This window comes from Ornithorhynchus anatinus, chromosome X3, assembly GCF_004115215.2.
Source record: "Ornithorhynchus anatinus isolate Pmale09 chromosome X3, mOrnAna1.pri.v4, whole genome shotgun sequence".
Classification (NCBI taxonomy): domain Eukaryota; kingdom Metazoa; phylum Chordata; class Mammalia; order Monotremata; family Ornithorhynchidae; genus Ornithorhynchus; species Ornithorhynchus anatinus.
In genome coordinates, this window is record NC_041751.1 from 22,785,593 (window position 1) to 22,806,142 (window position 20,550).

General features: G+C 43.4%; 1 protein-coding gene across 6 annotated transcripts in view; it reads left to right on the forward strand.

Moving 5' to 3' along the window:
- SLC24A2 (solute carrier family 24 member 2) overlaps nucleotides 1–20,550 on the forward strand; it is a 254,761-nt gene that overhangs the window by 164,773 nt on the left and 69,438 nt on the right. For 4 of the 6 annotated variants that reach the window (XM_029053758.2, XM_029053762.2, XM_029053759.2 and 1 more), the window contains 2 exons: nucleotides 1,291–1,341; nucleotides 19,753–19,851. In XM_029053758.2, coding sequence (XP_028909591.1) covers nucleotides 1,291–1,341; nucleotides 19,753–19,851 — 150 coding nt within the window. The remainder of the gene's footprint in view (nucleotides 1–1,290; nucleotides 1,342–19,752; nucleotides 19,852–20,550) is intronic. The other 2 variants (XM_029053761.2, XM_029053764.2) reach the window with 1 other exon arrangement.

The window sequence follows — 20,550 nt, forward strand, 5'->3', positions numbered from 1 at the left end:
AACGTTTCTGTAGAAAAATGATCCAAGCAGCAGAGCCAAGTATGGACAGGAGTGGGAAGAGACAGGAGACCGGAAGGTAAGCAAGGAGGATGAGGCAGTAATCCAGGTGGGATAGGACGAGTGAGTGTTTTATTATTACTGCATAAAAATAGGTTTAAGGTGCCTGGTTCATACAAGTGAAAACTAAAAGCACGTTCATATACTGATGCAAATATACATCTATTTCATAAAGTAAGAAAAGAATATTGGACTAGAAGTTTCAAGCCATTTTATTGTCTCCTCTTACTGCCCCTCCCTTCTAGACTGTAAATTCATGGGCTGGGAATATGTGTCTACCAACTCTATTGTACTTTCCCAAACGCTTAGTACAGTGTTCTGCTCACGGTAAGCACTCAAGAAATTTGTCACCACCCATATTCTTTGCAGCCTGAATCCTTTCACGCACCTCACAGACGAGGACAAGGTTGCTTCTCTCTTTCTTCCTTCCCCACCAGCCATATCACTAGCAGTGACAGCTAGTACCGTGAGTCACTGCTATTTTAGTTACTATTTACAGCCTGGTTGTCGTCTCTGGGAATTGTCTCCTTCTCTTGAGAACTCAACTCAGTACTCCGTGGCTCCTCTCGGTGCAGGCCACGTATAATATTTCGTTTTTCTCAAAGTGATTGTGTGCTCAGTAAACTGGCTGGAAAGAGAAGGAAAACGCCTCAGTTGGAGTTCTTTCAGCAAGGAAACCTGCCTCTTTCTCATGTAGTCATCCTGGCCCCAAGGAAGCAGAGCCAAGATGCACGATCTGCTCTTGGATCCCTGAAAAGCCCTGGATGCCCAATTGCCCTCTGAGTGTCCCTTCTGAAAAGATTGCAGATCAGACTGGGAGGGCCACTGCTTTGGAAAAATGTTCTCAACTGAGAAAAGCCCTTTTAAACATGGAGAAAACTCTATCTTCCTTTGTAAATATAAAAATACTAAAAGAAATCCAATCCTTCCTCCCCCACCTCTCCTTTGCAAAAAAAAAAAATGTGATTCTCTCTGGCATTCAATGTTATAGGTGACCTTTCTGATTTCAGTGAGAAATTTTGCTGTCTGCCATATAGCCTGTGTGCATATACCTATACAGTTGTGTGTGTATATATATATGTACGCATACATATGTGTATATATACAATATGTACACACATATATATATTTTACAACTTGACATCAAACAATAAACCTTATTCAGTACATGTGAAAACTTTGATTACTTGAATTACTACTGGTTCCTTATCTTTGTCTTTTACTGTGATGTAGAGCTTGGATCATATGGAAAACTAAAATATTATGACACAATGACTGAAGAAGGTAAGAATAATTTTAGAATTGTTTGCACTGACAATTTTGTTGCTTGTTTAAATTTTTATTACCTTTTTTCCTTTTGCATGATTCAGTGACATTGTAAATCTACTGTTTTTCCCCCCTCTGCATTTCTATCCCAGCTTCTGCAATGACGCTTCTTTTAAAATAGAGCCGTGTAGTGCCGGAGATAATGATTTTGCTCAATCAAAGCTACCTCACATATATTTGTAAAGCACACGCAGAAAGCATCTGTGTTTTACAAATGCACACAGACTGCTTCTCAGGGTTCTTTGTTTCTTTATGCCCTCAACAACATAATGCATTCTTTTTTCATGGTGCGGCCTCAAAGTCCAAGAAAAATACGATGTCTGCTGTCTTCGGTAACAAAACTAAGCCAATTCATAAATGGAAAGCTTTCTATACTCAGTTCCTCTATGGCAGATACATAAACAGCTAGATATCAATGTCATCTCATTGTGGTGATTATCATTTAGCATGTATTTAATCCCAGCTGAATGCCACAGACTCTAAAGAACACACACTTAGGTACAGTGCCAACAGAAGTGGAAATTCTGAAGTGAAACGGTTTGGTTACTTAATTGCATTTGTGAATTCTGAAAATGATTTACGTTTCTTCCAATTCCACAATCACGTGAAGAGAAATAAGATGCACCCTGAGACTCAGTTTTGGAAAGGTGAGGGGAAATGAGCTAATTGTAAAGACAGAGGGCAGGAACGGCCCAAAATGTAAGGCGCTTCTCCAGATTCTTTTTGTTGCCCTAGTTTGCAAGAGACTTGACACTTGCTTTGCATGCAGAAAGAGCAGCATCTAGCAATGCAGAGGCAGACTTACAGCCATCTCCTCGTGCCTGGTATTCTGGTTCCCTCCCTCACAAGACTGGTGGTGCACATTTCCATCTTCTTCGCCCCTTCTTTGCTTCGATTCCATATATGATCAATTAACCACGGTTGACACCTTCTTTGGCAGCAAGCTGCCATTGGGACTATGGATGTGTCACTCTTGGCCAGGCCAGACCATGCCTCCACCCTTCCACACTGAGGGAAAGCCGTATCTGCATCGTACACGTGCCCATCGATGAGTGAGTGGAAAGAAAGAGTATCCATTTTAAAGGAATGGTTGTGCTCCAGCTTCTGTTCATCTTACCTTGCTTTTCAAACGATCTCTTCTTGTTTTGTGTCTAGCAAGAAACTCTGAACTTGCCAAGGCACACTGGGTATATTGTCCTTGCCTTGTATTGTTATCTGCCTCTATTTTCTGCCTTCTCTTTTAGGGGTTGGGTTGGATTAGTTTGCTTTGTCTCCACCTAAACTGTTGGGTGTACATGAACTCTTCTCTGTCTTCTCCCTTCTCCCTTAGCCCCATAGTTTACTTCCTTCTTTCATTCATTCAATTGTATTTATTGAGCTCTTACTATGTGTAGACTACTGTATTAAGCGCTTGGAATGTATATTTCGGCAACAGAGACAATCCCTCCCCAACAATGGGCTCACAGTCTAAACGGGGGAGACAGACAACAAAACAAATAGTCAGGCGTCAATACCATCACGATAAATAGAATCATTGATATATACACATCATTGACAAAATAGAGTAATAAATAATATATACAAATATGCACAAGTGCTGTGGGGAGGGGAAGGGGGAAGAGCAGAGGGAGGGAGTAGGGGGAATGGAGAGGGGAGGAGGAGCAGAGGGAAAGGGAGGACTCAGTCTGGGAAGGCCTCCTGGAGGAGGTGAGCTTTCACCCTCAATAGTAATAGTAGAAATAGTATTTACTAAGAGCAACATTGTCTAGTGGATAGAACATGGGTCTGGGAGTCAGAAGGACATGGATTCTAATCCTGGCCTCTGCCACTTGTCTGCTGTGTAACCTTGGGCAAGTTACTCAATTTCCCTGTGCCTCAGTTACCTCATCTGTAAAATGAAGATGGTGAACCTCATGTGGCCTGTAGACTGTGTCTTCTATCTACCCCAGCATTTAGTGCAGTGCCTGGCACAGAGTAAACGTTTATAAACTAAATTCATTTTAAAAAAAAAAAACCCTGGGGAAGAAGGGAAAGAATAACTGAGTGGAAATTAGACATGGGTCCTGCCCCACAAGGGGCTCACAATCTTCAGATTTCAAGTGTGGAAAGGGAATTGGGGACAGAGCCGTAAGGAGAGATGGAACAATAAAATCCTAAAGCAAAATAAAACCCAAGGACAAATACACCAACCAAAAACCAAAAGCAGTGGGGTGCTGTGGCTAGAGGAACAGAATTACAGGCTCTTCATGGCTTAGACATCAAGAGTCACAGCAGCCATTACAGTGGCCACAGTCTTGCCGTACTGGCTCTCACATTCTACCTTTCCCACCACTCCCATTCCCTGCACATATGCTGATTGTGTTATTCGAAGGCAAAAGTCGCCACACTCATCTTGCTTCCCCAGCAGTGCCCACCATTTAAAAAAAATAAAATCACTTTCAACCCTAGCATCTGAGGGCCCACTCTGTGCAGATCTCTGTACACAGCCCTTGGAAACATACAATAGACACTGAAAACAGGTCCAGTCCTCAATTAAGGAGGAGAGACAACTGGACATAAATTTCCAAATACACAGCAGGTAAGCAATGTAATAAATACAGAAATAACCAACTACGGGAATGCCGAGAAGGGTGCGTGACTAAAAAGATGGAGCTCAGTCAAGGAATGCTTTTTGGAGGTGACTTTTGGGGAGCATTGCAAGTGGAGAGGGATGTAGTTTAACAGGTTTGAGGAGGGAGCTGAGGGAGTTATATACAGGGGAAAGGTGTGAGCAAAGGATTAGAAATAGAAGATTTGCAAGTTAAGATACATTTGGGAAGTTAGCTGGGGGAGATGGGGGACAGAGAGTGTAAATTGGGGTGTAGTAGGAGAAGAGAGTAAATAGGTAAGAGGGAGATTCCTGAAGGAATGCCATAAAACTCCAAAGGTTAGGAGTCTATGTTTAATGCAAGATGAAATAGGGTGTCATTGCAGGTTTTTGAGGATGGGAATGATGAATTCCAAATGGTGTTTATAAACAGGGTATAAACAGTTGTATCTATATCAGATAGACCGAAAAGGGAGAAGCTTGAGGTAGAGATACCAGATAAGAGACTGTTACTTTAATCCAGTCAGGAGGCTCTGGAGCTTGAACTGAGGAAGGTTTCATGAGATGGAGAAGAAAGGGCAGATACAAGAAATATTATACAGGAAGAATTGGCCAGAGTTAGGGGTTGAATGAATGCATGAGGTAAATGACAGAGAAGAATCAAAGATGACAAGGAGATTACACATTTCCTGGGTAGGAAGGATGATGATATTATCAATAGTAATGAAAAAAATCAAGAGGAGGGGAAGAGAAGGAGGATTTTTTTTGACATATTGAGTTTAAGATGCCAAAGGGTCTTTCAGGTCAAGATGCCCCAGGGGCAAGAGATGATAGAAGATTATAAAGATGGTGATAGGACAGGGCTAGAGATATAGATTTGGATGTCAACTGCCTATTGGTGGCAGTCAAAACCATGTGAGAGGATGAGCTCCCTGAGAGAATTACCATACAGCGAGAATGGATATGCCTAATGAAACTCCCATAGTTAGCGTGGGAGTTCAAAGATGAGTAGGACAGTTGAACCCATTGGAGACTCTGGTGAGCACAGTCTCCGTCTAATGGTGATGGAGAAAGCCAGATTGCAGGGGATTGAGAAAAGACATGGTGGAGAGGAAGTGGAGCAGTGGGCTTATACGACCCATTCTAAGTGTTTGGACAGGAATTGAAGCAGGAAATGTGGACAACTAGAGGATGTGGTGGGAGCAAAGAATGGATTTTTCAGTATGGAGGGCGCTTGGCCTTCTTTGCAGGTAGCAAAGAAGGAACCGGGGGGAGTGAAAGGTCAAAGATAACCAATGAGAGGGATGGAGGTTCGGAGCAAATATTTTTGTAAGGTGAGAGGGGATTGGGTCTAACGCACAGGTAGTGGGATTAAGTTTTAAGAGCAAGAGGGAAATCCCTTGGTAGTCAGCTGGGAAGGACAAGAAAGTGGACCTGAGAGCACTAGGAAGACAAAATTAGCCCTTGGGAAAAGTTGCACCTGGTGGCTCCCATCTTGCTGATGTTACGTAAAGTCAACTAAGGTTAAAGAGGAAGGAAGGTGATACCAAGATTAAATGCATCCCGTAGATCCTGCTCATGCCCGGTGATACTGCACGGTCCCTTGAAGAGTATAGAAATCTCTCAAAACATAAAGAAAAATCAGAAAATGATTAAATCTCTCATGTCCAGACTCCATAAATATGGAACATTTAAGTAATCTAGACTTGCAGAACCCCAGGCTCAATAAATATGGGTGGGCTCCTTGAAGTCACCCCACGTTTGGGGGACCTGGCCTCAAGGGACCCCAGGCTCTCTGCAGCAACAAGAAAGCAGCAGAAGGTTCACTAAATTCAGCCTAGCTCCTTATGCTTTTACATTGCTACTTCAGACACTCAGTGATCCCTTATGAAAATAGACTCAGTTAAATAAAATTCCTATACGTCTGGATTGGTCTCGGGCCATGCGTTCTGGGTAATTGACGGTCTACCATTTTTGAACTCAAACCATGTCATGTAGACTATATATGTAAGAGGTGTGCTTCTAAAACTCAAAAATTAAAAACAAGACCCTGAAAATTTAAAAAAAAAAATCTGAACCTTTCATGGAACTCTTCAACTGAGATTTATACTATTCTTATAAGCTAAAAAATAGGAACTGTATTTAAAAAATGATACTTTTAACAATAGCAGTGTATAATATAACCTTTGGGAAATATGGCCTCCCATTTCAGGTATTATGTCACAATTTCAGAAACATCAGTATCCCTCAGGTAATGTTTTATTAATATTGCCCTCAAAACTAGTTCTTATAAAGAATATTTTTCCAGAGAAAAATCTTCATTGCATATGATGCAAACAAAGTAATGATTTTATTTTGAAGCGTGCCAAGTAAAAAATTGAATCTCCTCCGCCAAACTCGGAGGCTCATTCAAGGTTGATTTTTCAAAATGGAAAGAGCGATATAACTCTGAACAATTGTTTTAATAAAACCCGATTTATGACATGAAGAGCAGGTATTTAAAATTGCTACTTGAGTGGAGAGGGCTTTACTTTGGGCTTTCTGGGTCCTAGTCGAGGAGGCGTGACTCCAAGGGAAAATTTGGTTTGCTCTGTGGGACAAAATGAGGACTGGGAAATCAATTTTGTCCCTTTCACCTGCAAATAGAATAAAGCAAATATTTTTGCTCACACACCCAAGCTGTCCAGATGATAACAATTTCAATCACCTGGATTAGTAGCTAAACCTTCTACACTTTGTCTGATACGAGTGATGCAAACTTCTTAGTGGCATATGGAACGGATGACAGCTGTCTAGTGTCTGCTTTGGGGAAAAGGCAGTAAAATAAAAATAAACTGTGGTATTTGTTAAGCATTTACTATATGCCAGGCACTGTACTAAGCACTGGGGCGGACACAAGCAAATCAGGTTGGACACAGTCCCTGTCCCACATAGAGCTCACAGTCTTAATCCCCATTTTACAGAGAAGTGAAGTGACTGGCCCAAGGTCACATCAGAGCAGTCCCCTCCTCAATCAATCAGTTGTATTCATTGAGTGTTTACTCTGTGCTGAGCACTCACTGTACTAACTGCTTGGGAGAGTGCAGTTAACTGAATTGGTAGACCTTTTTTTTCTTAGAAAAAGGATCTGAGCACAGAAGGAAATATGGACTGGAGTGGGGAGATGATGATGATGATGGTATTTGTTAAGCACTTACTATGTGCCAGGCACTCTACTAAGTGCTGGGGTGGATACACGCAAATCAGGTTGGACATGGTCCCTGTCCCACGTGGGGCTCAGTCTCAATCCCCATTTTAGAGATGAGGGAACTGAGGCCCAGAGAAGGGAAGTAACTTGTCCAAGGTCACACAGCAGACAAGGGTCGAAGCTGGGATTAGAACCCATGACCTGTGTGTGACTTTGGGCAAGTCACTTAACTTCTCGGTGCCTCAGTTACCTCATCTGTCAAATGGGGATTAAGACTGTGAGCCCCACGTGGGACAACCTGATTCCCCTGTGTCTACCCCAGCACTTAGAACAGTGCTCGGCACATAGTAAGCGCTTAACAAATACCAACATTATTATTATTATTATGACCTTCTGACTCCCAGGCCCATGCTAAATTGTACAGTACTGTTTCAGTTATATAGAAGAAGGTCAGTCATGTTGGGATTTCCCCCTAACTCTTTATTTCCTTTTTTCCCATTGAAACAGTGGTTGACCCAGTGCATTTTTCTAATCCCGACTCTGCCACTTGTCAGCTGTGTGACCTGGGGCAAGTCAGTTCACTTCTCTGTGCCTCAGTTACCTCATCTGTAAAATGGGGATGAAGACTGTGAGCCCTACGTGGGACAACCTGATTACCCTGTATCTACCCCAGCACTTAGAACAGTGCTTGGCACATAGCAAGCACTTAACAAACACCAACATTATTATTATTATTATTATTATTTTTGACAACACAAGGGTTTTCAAGAAGGTACCCATTTCATTGTAACAAGAATTACTATACTTCCTAGCTTCTTGCTTGTTAATGCTTCTCTTGTGGGTGATTTGGCCCATCTTAGGGATATTTAGAGAGATGACTCCTCATCGGAGTTTGACAAGATATCCTGTTGTTCTGGTTCTTCTACTTCTGCTGAAGTGAAGAATTCAGTCACTTGAGCATAGATTGACTCGATCCCACTGAGTTTGAGATTTTTCAGGAGTGGCTAAGAATTTTATTAATTACAGCTGAACATGTCCCATTAATCTGTCTGAGGGGCTTCCAAGTATTTGACATAATCCCCCAACCGACTGTCACCTGACTTCAAATTCCATTTCTGTTTTCGCTTCTGTCATTCTTCTTGGTCTCATTCTTATTACTGCTCAGTAACCCACCACCTACTGGTAAACTAGACCATATCCTTCTTCCCATTAGTAGCTGTCTTGGGGATCCCACAGCAGCGTGGCTCAGTGGAAAGAGCCTGGGCTTAGGAGTCAGAGGTCATGGGTTCGAATCCCGGCTCTGCTATTTGTCAGCTGTGTGACTGTAGGCAAGTCACTTCACTTCTCTGTGCCTCAGTGACCTCATCTGTAAAATGGGGATTAACTGTGAGCCTCACGTGGGTCAACCTGATTACCCTGTATCTACCCCAGCGCTTAGAACAGTGCTCTGCACATAGTAAGCTCTTAACAAATACTAACATTATTTGAGAAGCAGCATGCCTCAGTGGAAAGAACATGGGCTTAGGAATCAGAGGTCATGGGTTCGAATCCCAGCTCCGCCACCTGTCAGCTGTGTGACTTTGGGCAAGTCTCTTCACTTCTCGGTGCCTCAGTTACCTCATCTGTAAAATGTGGATGAAGATTGTGAGCCTCATGTGGGACAACCTAATTACCTTGTGTCTACCCCAGCGCTTAGAAAAGTGCTGATGTTCTTCCCCTTGACTCTATTTATTGCCACTGTTCTTGTCTGTCCGTCTCCCCCGATCAGACTGTAAGCCCATCAAACGGCAAGGACTGTCTCTATCTGTTGCCGACTTGTTCATTCCAAGCGCTTAGTACAGTGCTCTGCACATAGTAAGCGCTCAATAAATACTATTGAATAGTAAGCGCTTAACAAATACCAACATTATTATTATTATTATCCACTGACCACTGGTATATGTAAGCTTAACTGTAAAGTGGGACTGAAATACCTGTTCTCCCTCCTGTTTAGACTGGGAGCCCCATGTGGGACAGGGACCATGTCCAACCTGATTAACTCCTATTTATCCCAGTGCTTAGAATGGTGCTTGAAACATAGTAAGTGCTTAGCAAATACCATTTAAATAAAAAAATCCCAGGGGACAACCTTTTTGTGTGCTAGACTATCAGCTCCTTGTGGGCAAGGAATGTTTCTAACAAATCTAATGTTTTGTAATCTCCCCACTGCAAAGTGCGCTGCAAAGAGTAAGTGTTCAAGGAATGCCACTGACAGAGTGATTGATTAATATGACCAGGACTTTGGGCTCACACTGGCCTTTTCAGCTACACATGCACTCGTGTGAATTACATTATCAGTGATATCTTCTGAGAATATAAAGGGCAAATATATATAAACATATACATATATATATATATATACATATAATGCTTTACTGCAGAGTCCTCCGTCATACATTTTCTTCATCCAGTCCTTAAATGCCTGGATCAAATTTAACCATCAGTGCATTCCTTTGTGGACAATTAAGGCTAGATCTGCTGTATCTTTGCAATTCACCTTACAGCAGCTGCTTGGAAGTCCTATCTTCATTTATTCTCTTCTCCCTTCCCGCCCAGTGAAGCTGTGTTGCTTATTAGCCTTGCCTCAATACCGGTGAGGCGACTGAATTCCAGGACCTCATTATTGGTAATCTTGTCCTGCTCTTGAATATTGCGTGGTTCAAGAACGAACCTGGTGAAATTTTTTAAGAAGCTGAATGTGTGTTCTGTACGTAGTTGAGGTCTCATAGCCCTGTTGAAAGATAGACATCACTAAAGGAATATAGATCTTTAATTTGGTGGGAAGCTGAACTGAAGCTGAAGCTGAAAGTTCTTGCAAATTTTATCTCAAAAGCCATACTGGCCTTTGTAGCTCTATTTAAAAATTCTTTGTCTATCTGTGCATCCGAGTGTGTAATAGTATTTATTTAGTGCCCACTTTAATGCACTGTACTAAACACTTGGAAAATCAATCAATGGCATTGAGTGTGCAGAGCCCTGCACTAAGCACTTTCATGCAGTCGTATTTATTGAGCGCTTACTGTGCACAGAGCACTCTACTAAGTGCTTGGGAGGTACCATTTGGCAGCAGATAGAGACAATTCCTACCTAACAACGGGCTCACAGGTGAAAAAGTACAATATAACAGAGTTGGCAGACATGATCCCTGCCCACAAAGACCTTACAATCTACAAGGAAAATAGAACTAAAACCATTTTCAGAGTAGTCAGAATAAATAATTGAATGAACACATATACGTAAGTGCTGAGGATGGGTACAAATAAGTCCTAGAGATGAATGCTAGAGAGGGTTGATGGGTTTATACAATTTACGGTGCTGGGAATTAATCAGGGAAGACTTGCTGGAGGAGATGGGATTTGGGAGGATTTTGAATATGAGGAGACCTCTGGTCTGTTTGAATAGTGGAATTTGATGATAGCATTAAGCTTCTTCTTGCAATAAAAAATCTTTGGGTGTGTGGAGGATCTCCTGGGATTAGGCTAGGGTACTGCTCAATTATCCTCAGACTTATTGTCAGTCCATAATATTGTGCCAAATCTGCAAAATGAGTCATAATCATTTTTTGTCTTGTGTTTAGATCTCAGAAGTGTAATCATTATCATACAGTAGTTCCTGATGGACTGGGGTTGGTGTGTGATGTGGGGGGAGGGGAGAGAGAGAGAGAGAAAGAGAGAGATCTCACAGGCAAAGAGAAATTCCTAAGAGAAATCAGATATAATCTATATATATCTGATTGTTACGTCCCACTGATCTGGATATATATGCCCCAAGTTAGTAGAAAAATCATCGTGGTTCTATAAAATCACTGCACTAAAGCCTGAGCGGGCTACAGATTTAACACTGGCTCATGCATCAGCTGTTTGTTGTTATGATGTTTCTGAACCGTTAATCAGAGCTAAATCCTTAGCGATGTGTGCTTTGGGGATATATGAGGTACCTTTCCCCGAATAATTGGCCAATCTCAGAAAAAGCTGCATCAATTATTTTGGACTGGAGTATGGTATCATTTCCGTGCTTGACCATTTTCTTGTGTAATGATCACGGTTCAGCAAACACAATTATGAAGGAGAAAACTAACTTTAACGGAGAAATCTGCATGTAGGGTGTCTTCCAACTGAGGGAGAAGTGATCAGAGACAATTTTTTTCAGTTCTTTCCAATCCCAACCCAGTTCTGTATAAAGGAATGTTTCAAAATATTAACATCAGTACTCCAGGAGACCTCCATGTAAAATCATAAGCAGTCTGTCAGACCCTGCTGCATCCAGTTTTCATTTTTATTACCAATGACCCCCCCCCAAAATTATCTGTAAAATCAGACACATCAGCACCAACAACCAGAGGGAATATTGGGCCATTTTGCATACCCAGAAGCTGCCAGTAACAACCAATTATAGAGGGCAACGCACTTTTTTATCTGTTCTCAGCAGCCTTGGTACGGTAAGTGCAATTTCCATTAGCAGTTGGAATTGAGTACTGCCATTATATATGACTAGTACATTTTCCCCCTTTGAAACTTTTTCTAGGAAAAAGTGGGAGTCTAACGTACCAGGAAGCAGGTATGTTCAATTAGGCACAGTGAGCAAGTTCTGGTTAAATTGGAAATGAACACTGCCATTTCAATCAGGCTTTAGTCACAGTGAGTTAAGAACTTAGATCAGCACTGACATTTCCCTACTCCGTTGGTGCTCAGTCTGATCCCCAAACTGTTTCACGATGGGAAGAGGGCCTGGTTTTTGTAAATGTTACTGCATGCTTTCGAATGGACTGTGGAACACAGGACGTGGCTGTCTACTGCTGAATATAAGAAAAGTCCGTGTCAAACTAATCTATAATACACTGAAATACAACTCTGACTATGGGTTGGAAGGATCGATGACTCACAAAATAAACTCTCCATAAATAGTAACTGAAAAGGCTCCTTAGTGGCGAAAGATCCAATTCTAGAACATACATGCCTACTTGTACTGATCGTCAGGAATATACATTTATGTGTACATTCAACATTTTAATTGCAGAATTATGAAAATCACAATAATCAATCAGTTAATCAATCCAACATATCTATTGAGCTCTTACTGTGTGCAGAGCACTGTACTAAGCATTTGGGAGAGTACAATAGAACAATATAATACTAATGATGGTATTTGTTAAGCGCTTACTATGTGCCAAGCACTGTTCTAAGTACTGGGGTAGATGCAAGGTAGTCAGGTTGTCCCACGAGGGGCTCACACTCTTAATCCCCATTTTGCATTTAACTGAGGCACAGAGAAGTGAAGTGACTTGCCCAAAGTCACACAGCTGACAAGTGGCAGAGCCGGGATTAGAACCCACGACCTCTGATTGCCAAGCCCGGGCTCTTGCCACTGAACCACGCTGCTTCTCAGTGCCCATCAACACACCCTTTTTCCATTCTGTCTCTAAATCTTGCCGGTTCTTCTTCTGCAATATTTCCCCGATTCACCCTTAAGGTCGCCACCCTGACTCGAGTCCTTATTACCTCCCAGATGAATTACTGCCATCGCCTCTTTACTGGTCTCCCGGCATCAAACCATCCTCAAACTCTCCCCTCTATTCAGGTCATCTTATCAAAACTCTGTTCAGAACGCATCCCTCCTCTCCTCTAAAATCTCCAACAGCTATCCATTTCTCTCCCCTTACGCACAAACTCCTGGATTTAAGACTCTCCACCTGCTTTCTCTTCTTCTACATCCCCATTCCCAGTCTGCTCCTCTCAAACTAACCTTCTAACCCTAACTTGTACGCAGCTCTCCCACGTTCTACCCGTCGCTCGTACTATTCCCCTTTAATGAAGCTCCCTCCCACCGCAAATCTGCTAAACAAATCAATCAGTTCACAGTATCTTTGAGCACCCATTGGGCATCACATCCAGTCAGCACTTGGGTAAATGCAATAGGAGTGAAAGATAGACTTGCTGCCCTTGAGGAGCTTGCAACTCATCTCTCCCTACCTTCCAAACTTCCCAAAAAAGTCACCCGCCATCTTGGAGAAGGATCCGACAATCATCCTCACCCTGCAGAGCTCTGAGACAGCTGTCCATCTTGCTTACTGTCTGAAGCCGGCCCTGGTCACAGCAGTGCATGTCCATGTGTGCAGCAATGCCCCCTGAAGCAAAACCCGTGCCCGCTTCCAACTTCTCCTAAGCTCACTTCACTATTTGAGCAGGACTTGGACTCTGCATAGGCCAAACCCAACAAAATTTAGTTGTGGGCTAGATCGGATCAGGCCAGGGATTCATTCATTCGTTCAGTCGCATTTATTGAGCGCTTACTGTGTGCAGAGCCCTGTACTAAATGCTTGGGAGAGTACAGTATAACAACAAACAGAGGCATTCCCTACCCACAACGAACTCACAGTCTAAAGACGAGCTCCCGGAGTTTCGGCACCCTTGGAGGACTATAGTAAAGATAGAATTTTGCGTCAGATCTGAGCCGCTCACATTCCTTCCTCCACTGATTGCCAGTGATTTTTGCAACCACTTCAATGATAACGACTAGTAGATTGGAAGAGTACAGAAAATAAATCAGAAAAATACTTTCTTGTGATTTTATGATGTAAAAGCCTTTTTATTATTCTAAAAAGGATTTGGAAAACATGCTATCCATCTTGCAGAGGTCTTCAGCGTATCTGACAACCCAGGAAGTTGTGTATTTTTCTGTGTTTTTTTAAAGCATCACAAGTTTTCAAAGTTGTTCCTACATTTATTTGGTAGGCGGTGTATAACATGGGTTAATTTACGATCACCAGATCATTTTTGAGTCTCAGACGTGAAAGGGAAATATTTTTAATGATTCTAGTGATCAATGTCTTATGAGGCAATGTCCCGTTCATAGCTGCTTTAATATTGTGTGTTATGACTTTAGGCTGCTATCAGTTATCCTTGCATGCTTAACTCCTCTTTGCTAGTAGTATACTATTTGTGTGCTCTGTTAGAGCCGGAGAGTTGCTTGCAGTACTTCTAGTTTGGGGACTTAAAAAATAGCCATGATTGTATGTGTAACTGCTTCTTGGCTGCAATGGAAGAGTCTGAGAGTGTGCAGCTTTCATTCCCGGCCCAGTGCACACAGAGAATTCCAGAAGGGGGGAACAAAGGTCAAGCTTACTTTGGTGCTTTTCTCGAAGGTGATGTAAGAATCCTAAGGAGTGCAGGAGCAATTTAGCTGCAGTAAAAGAGATCACTGCTCAGGTACAATGCAGCACAGTCCCTGTCCCAGATGGTGCTCACAGTCTTAATCCCCATTTTACAGATGAAGTAACTGAGGCACGGAGAAGTGAAGTGACTTGCCCAAGGTCACACAACAGACAAGTGGCGGAGCCAAGATTAGAACCCAGGTCCTCTGACTCTCAGGCTGGTGCTTTTTCCACTAGGCCACACTGCTTCTCAGTTTATTTTTCCACCCTGTTCCTATCCCCACCTTCCTTAGAGGGAGTTGTTCTCTAGTGCCGTATGTGTTCCAGGGCTGGCATTAGGTTTTTTATTCCATTGCGTTGTGTGCTGCCAGGAGAAACACTGATTAGAGTTTGCACTTCATCTTCTGGAGATAAAGTATTTTGAAATATTTCCAAAAAAGGGTGTTAAAGCAAAGAATGATCTCCTGCAGCCTATCTTGTACGGCTAGCTGGAAGTTTATTACTAGGCGTGTTTTCGTGAGTTTTGTGCAAGATGATTCCGTAGGACTATGGATGGAGCTTGAGGGACTGCGAACATGAAGCAGGGTCATCTAGTGGAAAGAGCAAGGGTCTGGGAGTCAGAGGACCTGGATTTGAATCCCAGCTCTGTCACTTGCCTGCAGTGGGACCTTGGACAAGCCACTTAACTTCTCTGGGTTTCAGTGCTTTTGCTCGCTCTTACTTAGGCTGTGAGCCCCACCTGGGATAGGGACTGTGTCCAACCTGATTAACTTGTATCTACCCCAGAACTTAGAACAAGTGCTTGACACATAATATTAATAGTATTTATTTGTTAAGTGCTTACTATGTGCCAATCACTGCTCTAACCACTGGTGTAGATACAAGGTAATCAAGTTAAACACAGTCCCTGTCCCACATGGGGCTCACAGTCTTAATCCCCATATTACAGATGAGGTAACTGAGGCACAGAGAAGTTCAGTGGCTTGTCCAAGGTCACATAGTGAGTGCGGTAGAAGCAGTATGGCTTAGTGGAAAGAGCATGGGCTTGGGAGTCATAGGACGTGGGTTCTAAACCTGGCTCTGCCACTTGTCTGCAATGTGCCCTTGGGCAAGCCACTTAACTTCTCTGTGACCCAGTTACCTCATCTGTAAAATGGGGATGAAGACTGTGAGCCCCACGTGGGACAACCAGATTACCTTGTATCTACCCCAATGCTTAGAACAGTGCCTGACACATAGTAAGTGCTTAACAGATACCATAATAATAATAAAAATAATTATTATTAACGAATATAATAATAATCTTAATCATAATCTCTGGGGATTAAAAAATTATTTAATGACAGCAACTTTCCCTAAGCAACTCATTATCATTTGATTTACCTTGCCGTGTTCAGTGGGGTGACTTCTCCCAAAATGGCACTTACTCTTCTCTTTCAGGTATTAATTCAACCCCTGAATGGTTGAGAAACTGCAGTCTGTTATTTTATTAATTATGATGTTTGAGAGCAGTGACAGAATCACAGAATCCTTATGGCTGGCTTCCCTGCACTAACCATTGTCATTTGGCAAGAATGCATCTCTCTGATAGGGATGCTTAATTCCCATACAAGGGCACTCATGTGCTACAGCTGTATTTAATTAGGACCTCAAGGGTAAATTCTAAAATGGATTCAAATGGCACAATGCAAGCAGCTACAGATCATTCATGCTTTCATTTATTTTGGAATCAATATAAGTACAAATTAAATAGACCCTTATTCCGCATTTCTAATTGATTTGGAAACGTAAAAGACAGGAGGGCAATATAGAGTGTAATATGGTATTTTTTTGAGTGTATACTGGGTGCAATGTACTGTACTAAGTGCTTAGGAAAGCCTAACAAGAAGGTGAGACATCCCTTACCCACAGGGAGCTTACACTCTGGTTGAGATACACATAAAAATATTTAGTAGTAGTCAGAAGAAATCATTGACTGGACAATTATATTCTCCCATTGAAAATTCTTAATTTTAGATTTGTACATAAGAACACATTGGTCAGGTTTGTGAATCTAGCATTTAGAATGAGTGGGAAAGTCACACGTTGATGGAGCCTTTCTTGGAAATGGAAATGAGCTCCAAAGGACTGAACAGAGAGGTAAAAGTGAGTTGTCTCTGCCCACTGTGTCAGGATCCTCTCCTTGACCCCCTCCAATCTGGCTTCCGTCCCTTTCTTCTGAAAACATTATCCAACCTTGGCTTCCCTGACACTGTCCCTCTCCTGGTTCTCCTCATACCTCAGTCTCTTTCATGGGCTCCTCCTCTGCCTCCCACCCCCCAACTGTGAGTGTCGCTCAAGGTTCAGTTCTGGGTCCCCTTCTATTCTCTATCCTCACCCACTCTCTTGAAGAGCTCATTCGCACCCATGGCTTCCAACATCACCTCTATGCAAATGATTCCCAAATCTACATCTCCAGCCCTTATCTCTCTTCCTATCTACAGTCTTGCGTTTTCCCCCTGCCTTCAAGATATTTCTACTTGGATGTCCTGTTGTCACCTCAGACTTAACTTGTCCAAAACAGAACTCCTTATTTTCCCCCCCAAACCCTGTCCTCCCTCTGACTTTCCCATCATTGCAGACAGCACCACCATCTTTCCCGTCTCACAAGCCATAACCTGGGCATTATCCTGGAGTTATCTCCCTCACTCAACCCACATAGTCAATCTATCACTATAGCCTGTATCACCCTTCACAACATCACTAAAATCCACCCTTTCCTCTCCATCCAAACTACCACGATAATAATAATAGTAATAATAATAATAATAGTATTAATTACTTGATCATCTCCCTTTATTGCTGTATTATACTTTCCAAGTGCTTAGTGCAGTGCTCTGCACACAGTAAGTGCTCAATAAATATGACCAAATGAATGAATGAATTTTGGAAAAGAATGGTAGGAGGGAGGTGGGATGATAACTGGAGGGAGCCGTGGGGTCAAGGGAGGGTCTTTTTAGGATAGGGGAGATATGGGTATGTTTAAAATTGCTGTATTATACTTTCCAAGTGCTTAGTGCAGTGCTCTGCACACAGTAAGTGCTCAATAAATATGACCAAATGAATGAATGAATTTTGGAAAAGAATGGTAGGAGGGAGGTGGGATGATAACTGGAGGGAGCCGTGGGGTCAAGGGAGGGTCTTTTTAGGATAGGGGAGATATGGGTATGTTTAAAAGCAGTGAGGAAGAAGCTATTGAAGAGTGAACAGTTGAAGATGGCAGTTAAGGAAGGAAGAAGGGAAGGGGCAAGTGTTTTGATGAGGTGTGAAGGAATGGGGTCAGATGCACTGGTGGAGGAGGTGGATTTTGAGAGAAGGCAGGATAATTCCTCCGGAGATAGTGCTGGGAAAGATGAGGGAGTTGAAGAAGGGTAGGTACTGGAGAGGGGCAGGGGAGATTTTCAGGAGATCATGCCTGACAGTGTCAATTTTGTTGATAAGGTAGATGGCCAGGTCACTGGGAGAAAGGGATGCTGGAGGCAGGGGAACGGGGGCCTGAGGAGGGAGTTAAATGTCTGGAACAACTGGCGAGGGTGATGGGCATGTGTGTCAATAAGGATGGAGAAATAGTTTTGCTGGGCAGAGGAGAGGGCAGAATTAAACCATGCAAGGATAAACTTGAGTTGGAAGAAACCGGCCTGAAACCTAGCTTTCCACCACCAGCGCTCTGCGGCTTGTACACAGGAGCGAAGGAGGCGGACTGTAGAGGTGATCCAGGGCTGTGAGTTAGTGGTACGACATCAACAAAGGGATAGGGGAGTGAGCGGGTTGAGTCCAGTAGAGCGGGTGGTGTTGAGAATGTCAATTTGGTCATCAAGGGAAGGTAGTTTGGGTAGTTGGTGAGTGGGTGAGGCAGGGTGGAGCCAGAGGTCAGTGGAGTTGAGGAGTGATCGAAGGGGGGCAGCAGAAGGACCATCAGGAACATCTATGTGGATATTGAAATTCCCAAGGATCAATGTAGGCAAAGAGAAAGAGAGAAGGAATGTGAAGAAAGGGATCAAAATGGTTAAAGAAGTTGAAGGTGAGACCTGGGGGGCGGTAGATGACCTTTTCTAGAATCTGGAGTGGGTGGAAGAGGTGGATGATATGGGCTTCGAAGGAATGGCAAGAAAGGGATGAGGGAGGTGAAATGATGCGAAAGCGGCATTGGGGCGTGAGAAGGAAGTCGACATCTCCTCCTTTCCCAGTGAGTTTGGGGAAGTGGGAGAAGATGAGGCCCCCTCTGGAGAGAGCAGCAGGGGAGACCGTGTCATCTGGGGAGACCCAGGTTTCAGGGATGGAGAGGAGGAGGAGTGACCAGGACAGGAACAGCTCAATAATGAAGGGAAACTTCCCCATGATGGAGCAGGGGTTCCACAGGCCACACGTGGCTTAGGCTGTGGGGTGGGGATGGGGCGAGGGGTAGGAAGGAGTTGAATAGGGATGAGTTGGTGGGGGGCCGTTGCGTGGGGGGGGATGAAAGATGGCGCTGGGACAGGAGGACAGGGAAGGGGGGATGAAGAGGAGTTGGATGGGAGCGCACTGAGGGGGATGAAGAGGGATGTTGTCTGTAAGGGAAAAAGCAAGGGAGAGCAGAGGGAAGGAAGGTAAGGCACAGCAAGCGGTTAGGGAGTAAGAAAGAAAGTCCTGAGCTACAGCAGCTGATCTGTAAACCCAAGGGGCTGGGACAGATTCCTCTAGAAGGGGATGACTCAGCTGCTCCCGCCTGGGGCGATTTTCTAGGCTCTCTGTTTTTCTGAGTGTTTGGAAACTCCTGGAGATACCATGAATTTCTCTCTGAGTCCTCCAGCACTAACCCTGGTAAACCAATTTTCTCTATCACATGGATAGTAATTACAGTCATGTGGCACGAAACCTTGATCTGAGACATTTTCAACTCAGACTCTGATGGAATATATAACATATCATCACCCGTGTATGACAAATCTTGCCACGCCATCCCTGGAGAGCAAGAAAAAGTGAGATGGCAATTTAAGCACTCAACTTTAAAACAGGTCTGGGAAGTGATAGGAAGCAGGTGGGGTGTCAAAAAGTATTATCTTGTGGGGAGGTGGGAAAGAGACCATCTCACCAACTCCTTCTCCTCTTTGGAACCTTTCCAAAGGCTGGATGGTAGTCATCACATGATTGCTGCTGCTAGCAAATTACATTTTGAGTTTCATCGATCCACAGGTCACAAGGCGTCATCCCCCACCTGGGAAAGGACACAGAGCATCAGTAAGGAAGGGCAATATTTTCAAATGCCTGAACCTACGCAATGATCTTTCTCTTTCTCCTGTTCATTCTTCCTCTCTTCTACCTTTCTCTTTACATTCCTCTACCTCTGCCCGCCCCTCCCCCCCTTCTTTTCTCTACCTATGTCTTTAGGACGATTCAGAGAAAAGGCGTCTATCCTCCACAAGATTGCCAAGAAGAAGTGCCAGGTGGAAGAAAATGAAATGCAAAATGGGGCTGCCAATCATGTGGGTGAGTTGAGGGGCCCTAATTGCCCTGCATTTCCCAGGAGCCCAATTAATTGGGATGTGAAGCCTTCAGATTCTCAGACTTGCCCATCTCTGGGTAGGTACACAGATCCTTTCACTGCCCCTCTGTGTACAGAGGGAAATGAGCCTCTCCTGTGACAGTATTAGCACAAGTCAGAGAGTGAGGCTTCCGTGGGTCTAACGGACAAGTATAGGCTTAAATGGCATCATGTCAGTGGAGCCGCGCACCCCCTAATCCAGAGGCCGGTGAGCAGAGAGATGGCCAAAAAGGAAAAAAAGAAAAGAGAGAGCCCGGAAAACCTGCCATCTTGGTCATTAGTCTTCAATAATCCAGACTCCAGTTCTTTGGTGGGTGGTTAAGAATAAACCTCTACTGAGGAAAGGATAAGGATGGCTCTCAGGGTGACTTGAACCATGACAGTGTTATCCTTACCCCACCAAAATGTTCATGTCTGTTTTAGCTTAGTAGTGTTCTAGAGGCGTTGCCCCTTGTTGCACCTTCCGGCGTAGCGGAGTAACATTTAAAAATCCACGAGCAGGAGTCATAGCAGTGGTAGTGATATTATTTATTGAGTGCAGTATAGTACACTGTATTAAACAGGAAGTACAAAACAAGTACATTCAAGAGACGAGGTATCAAATAATCACCGCTTCTCAAACTTGTCATAGCTAGTAGGAAACA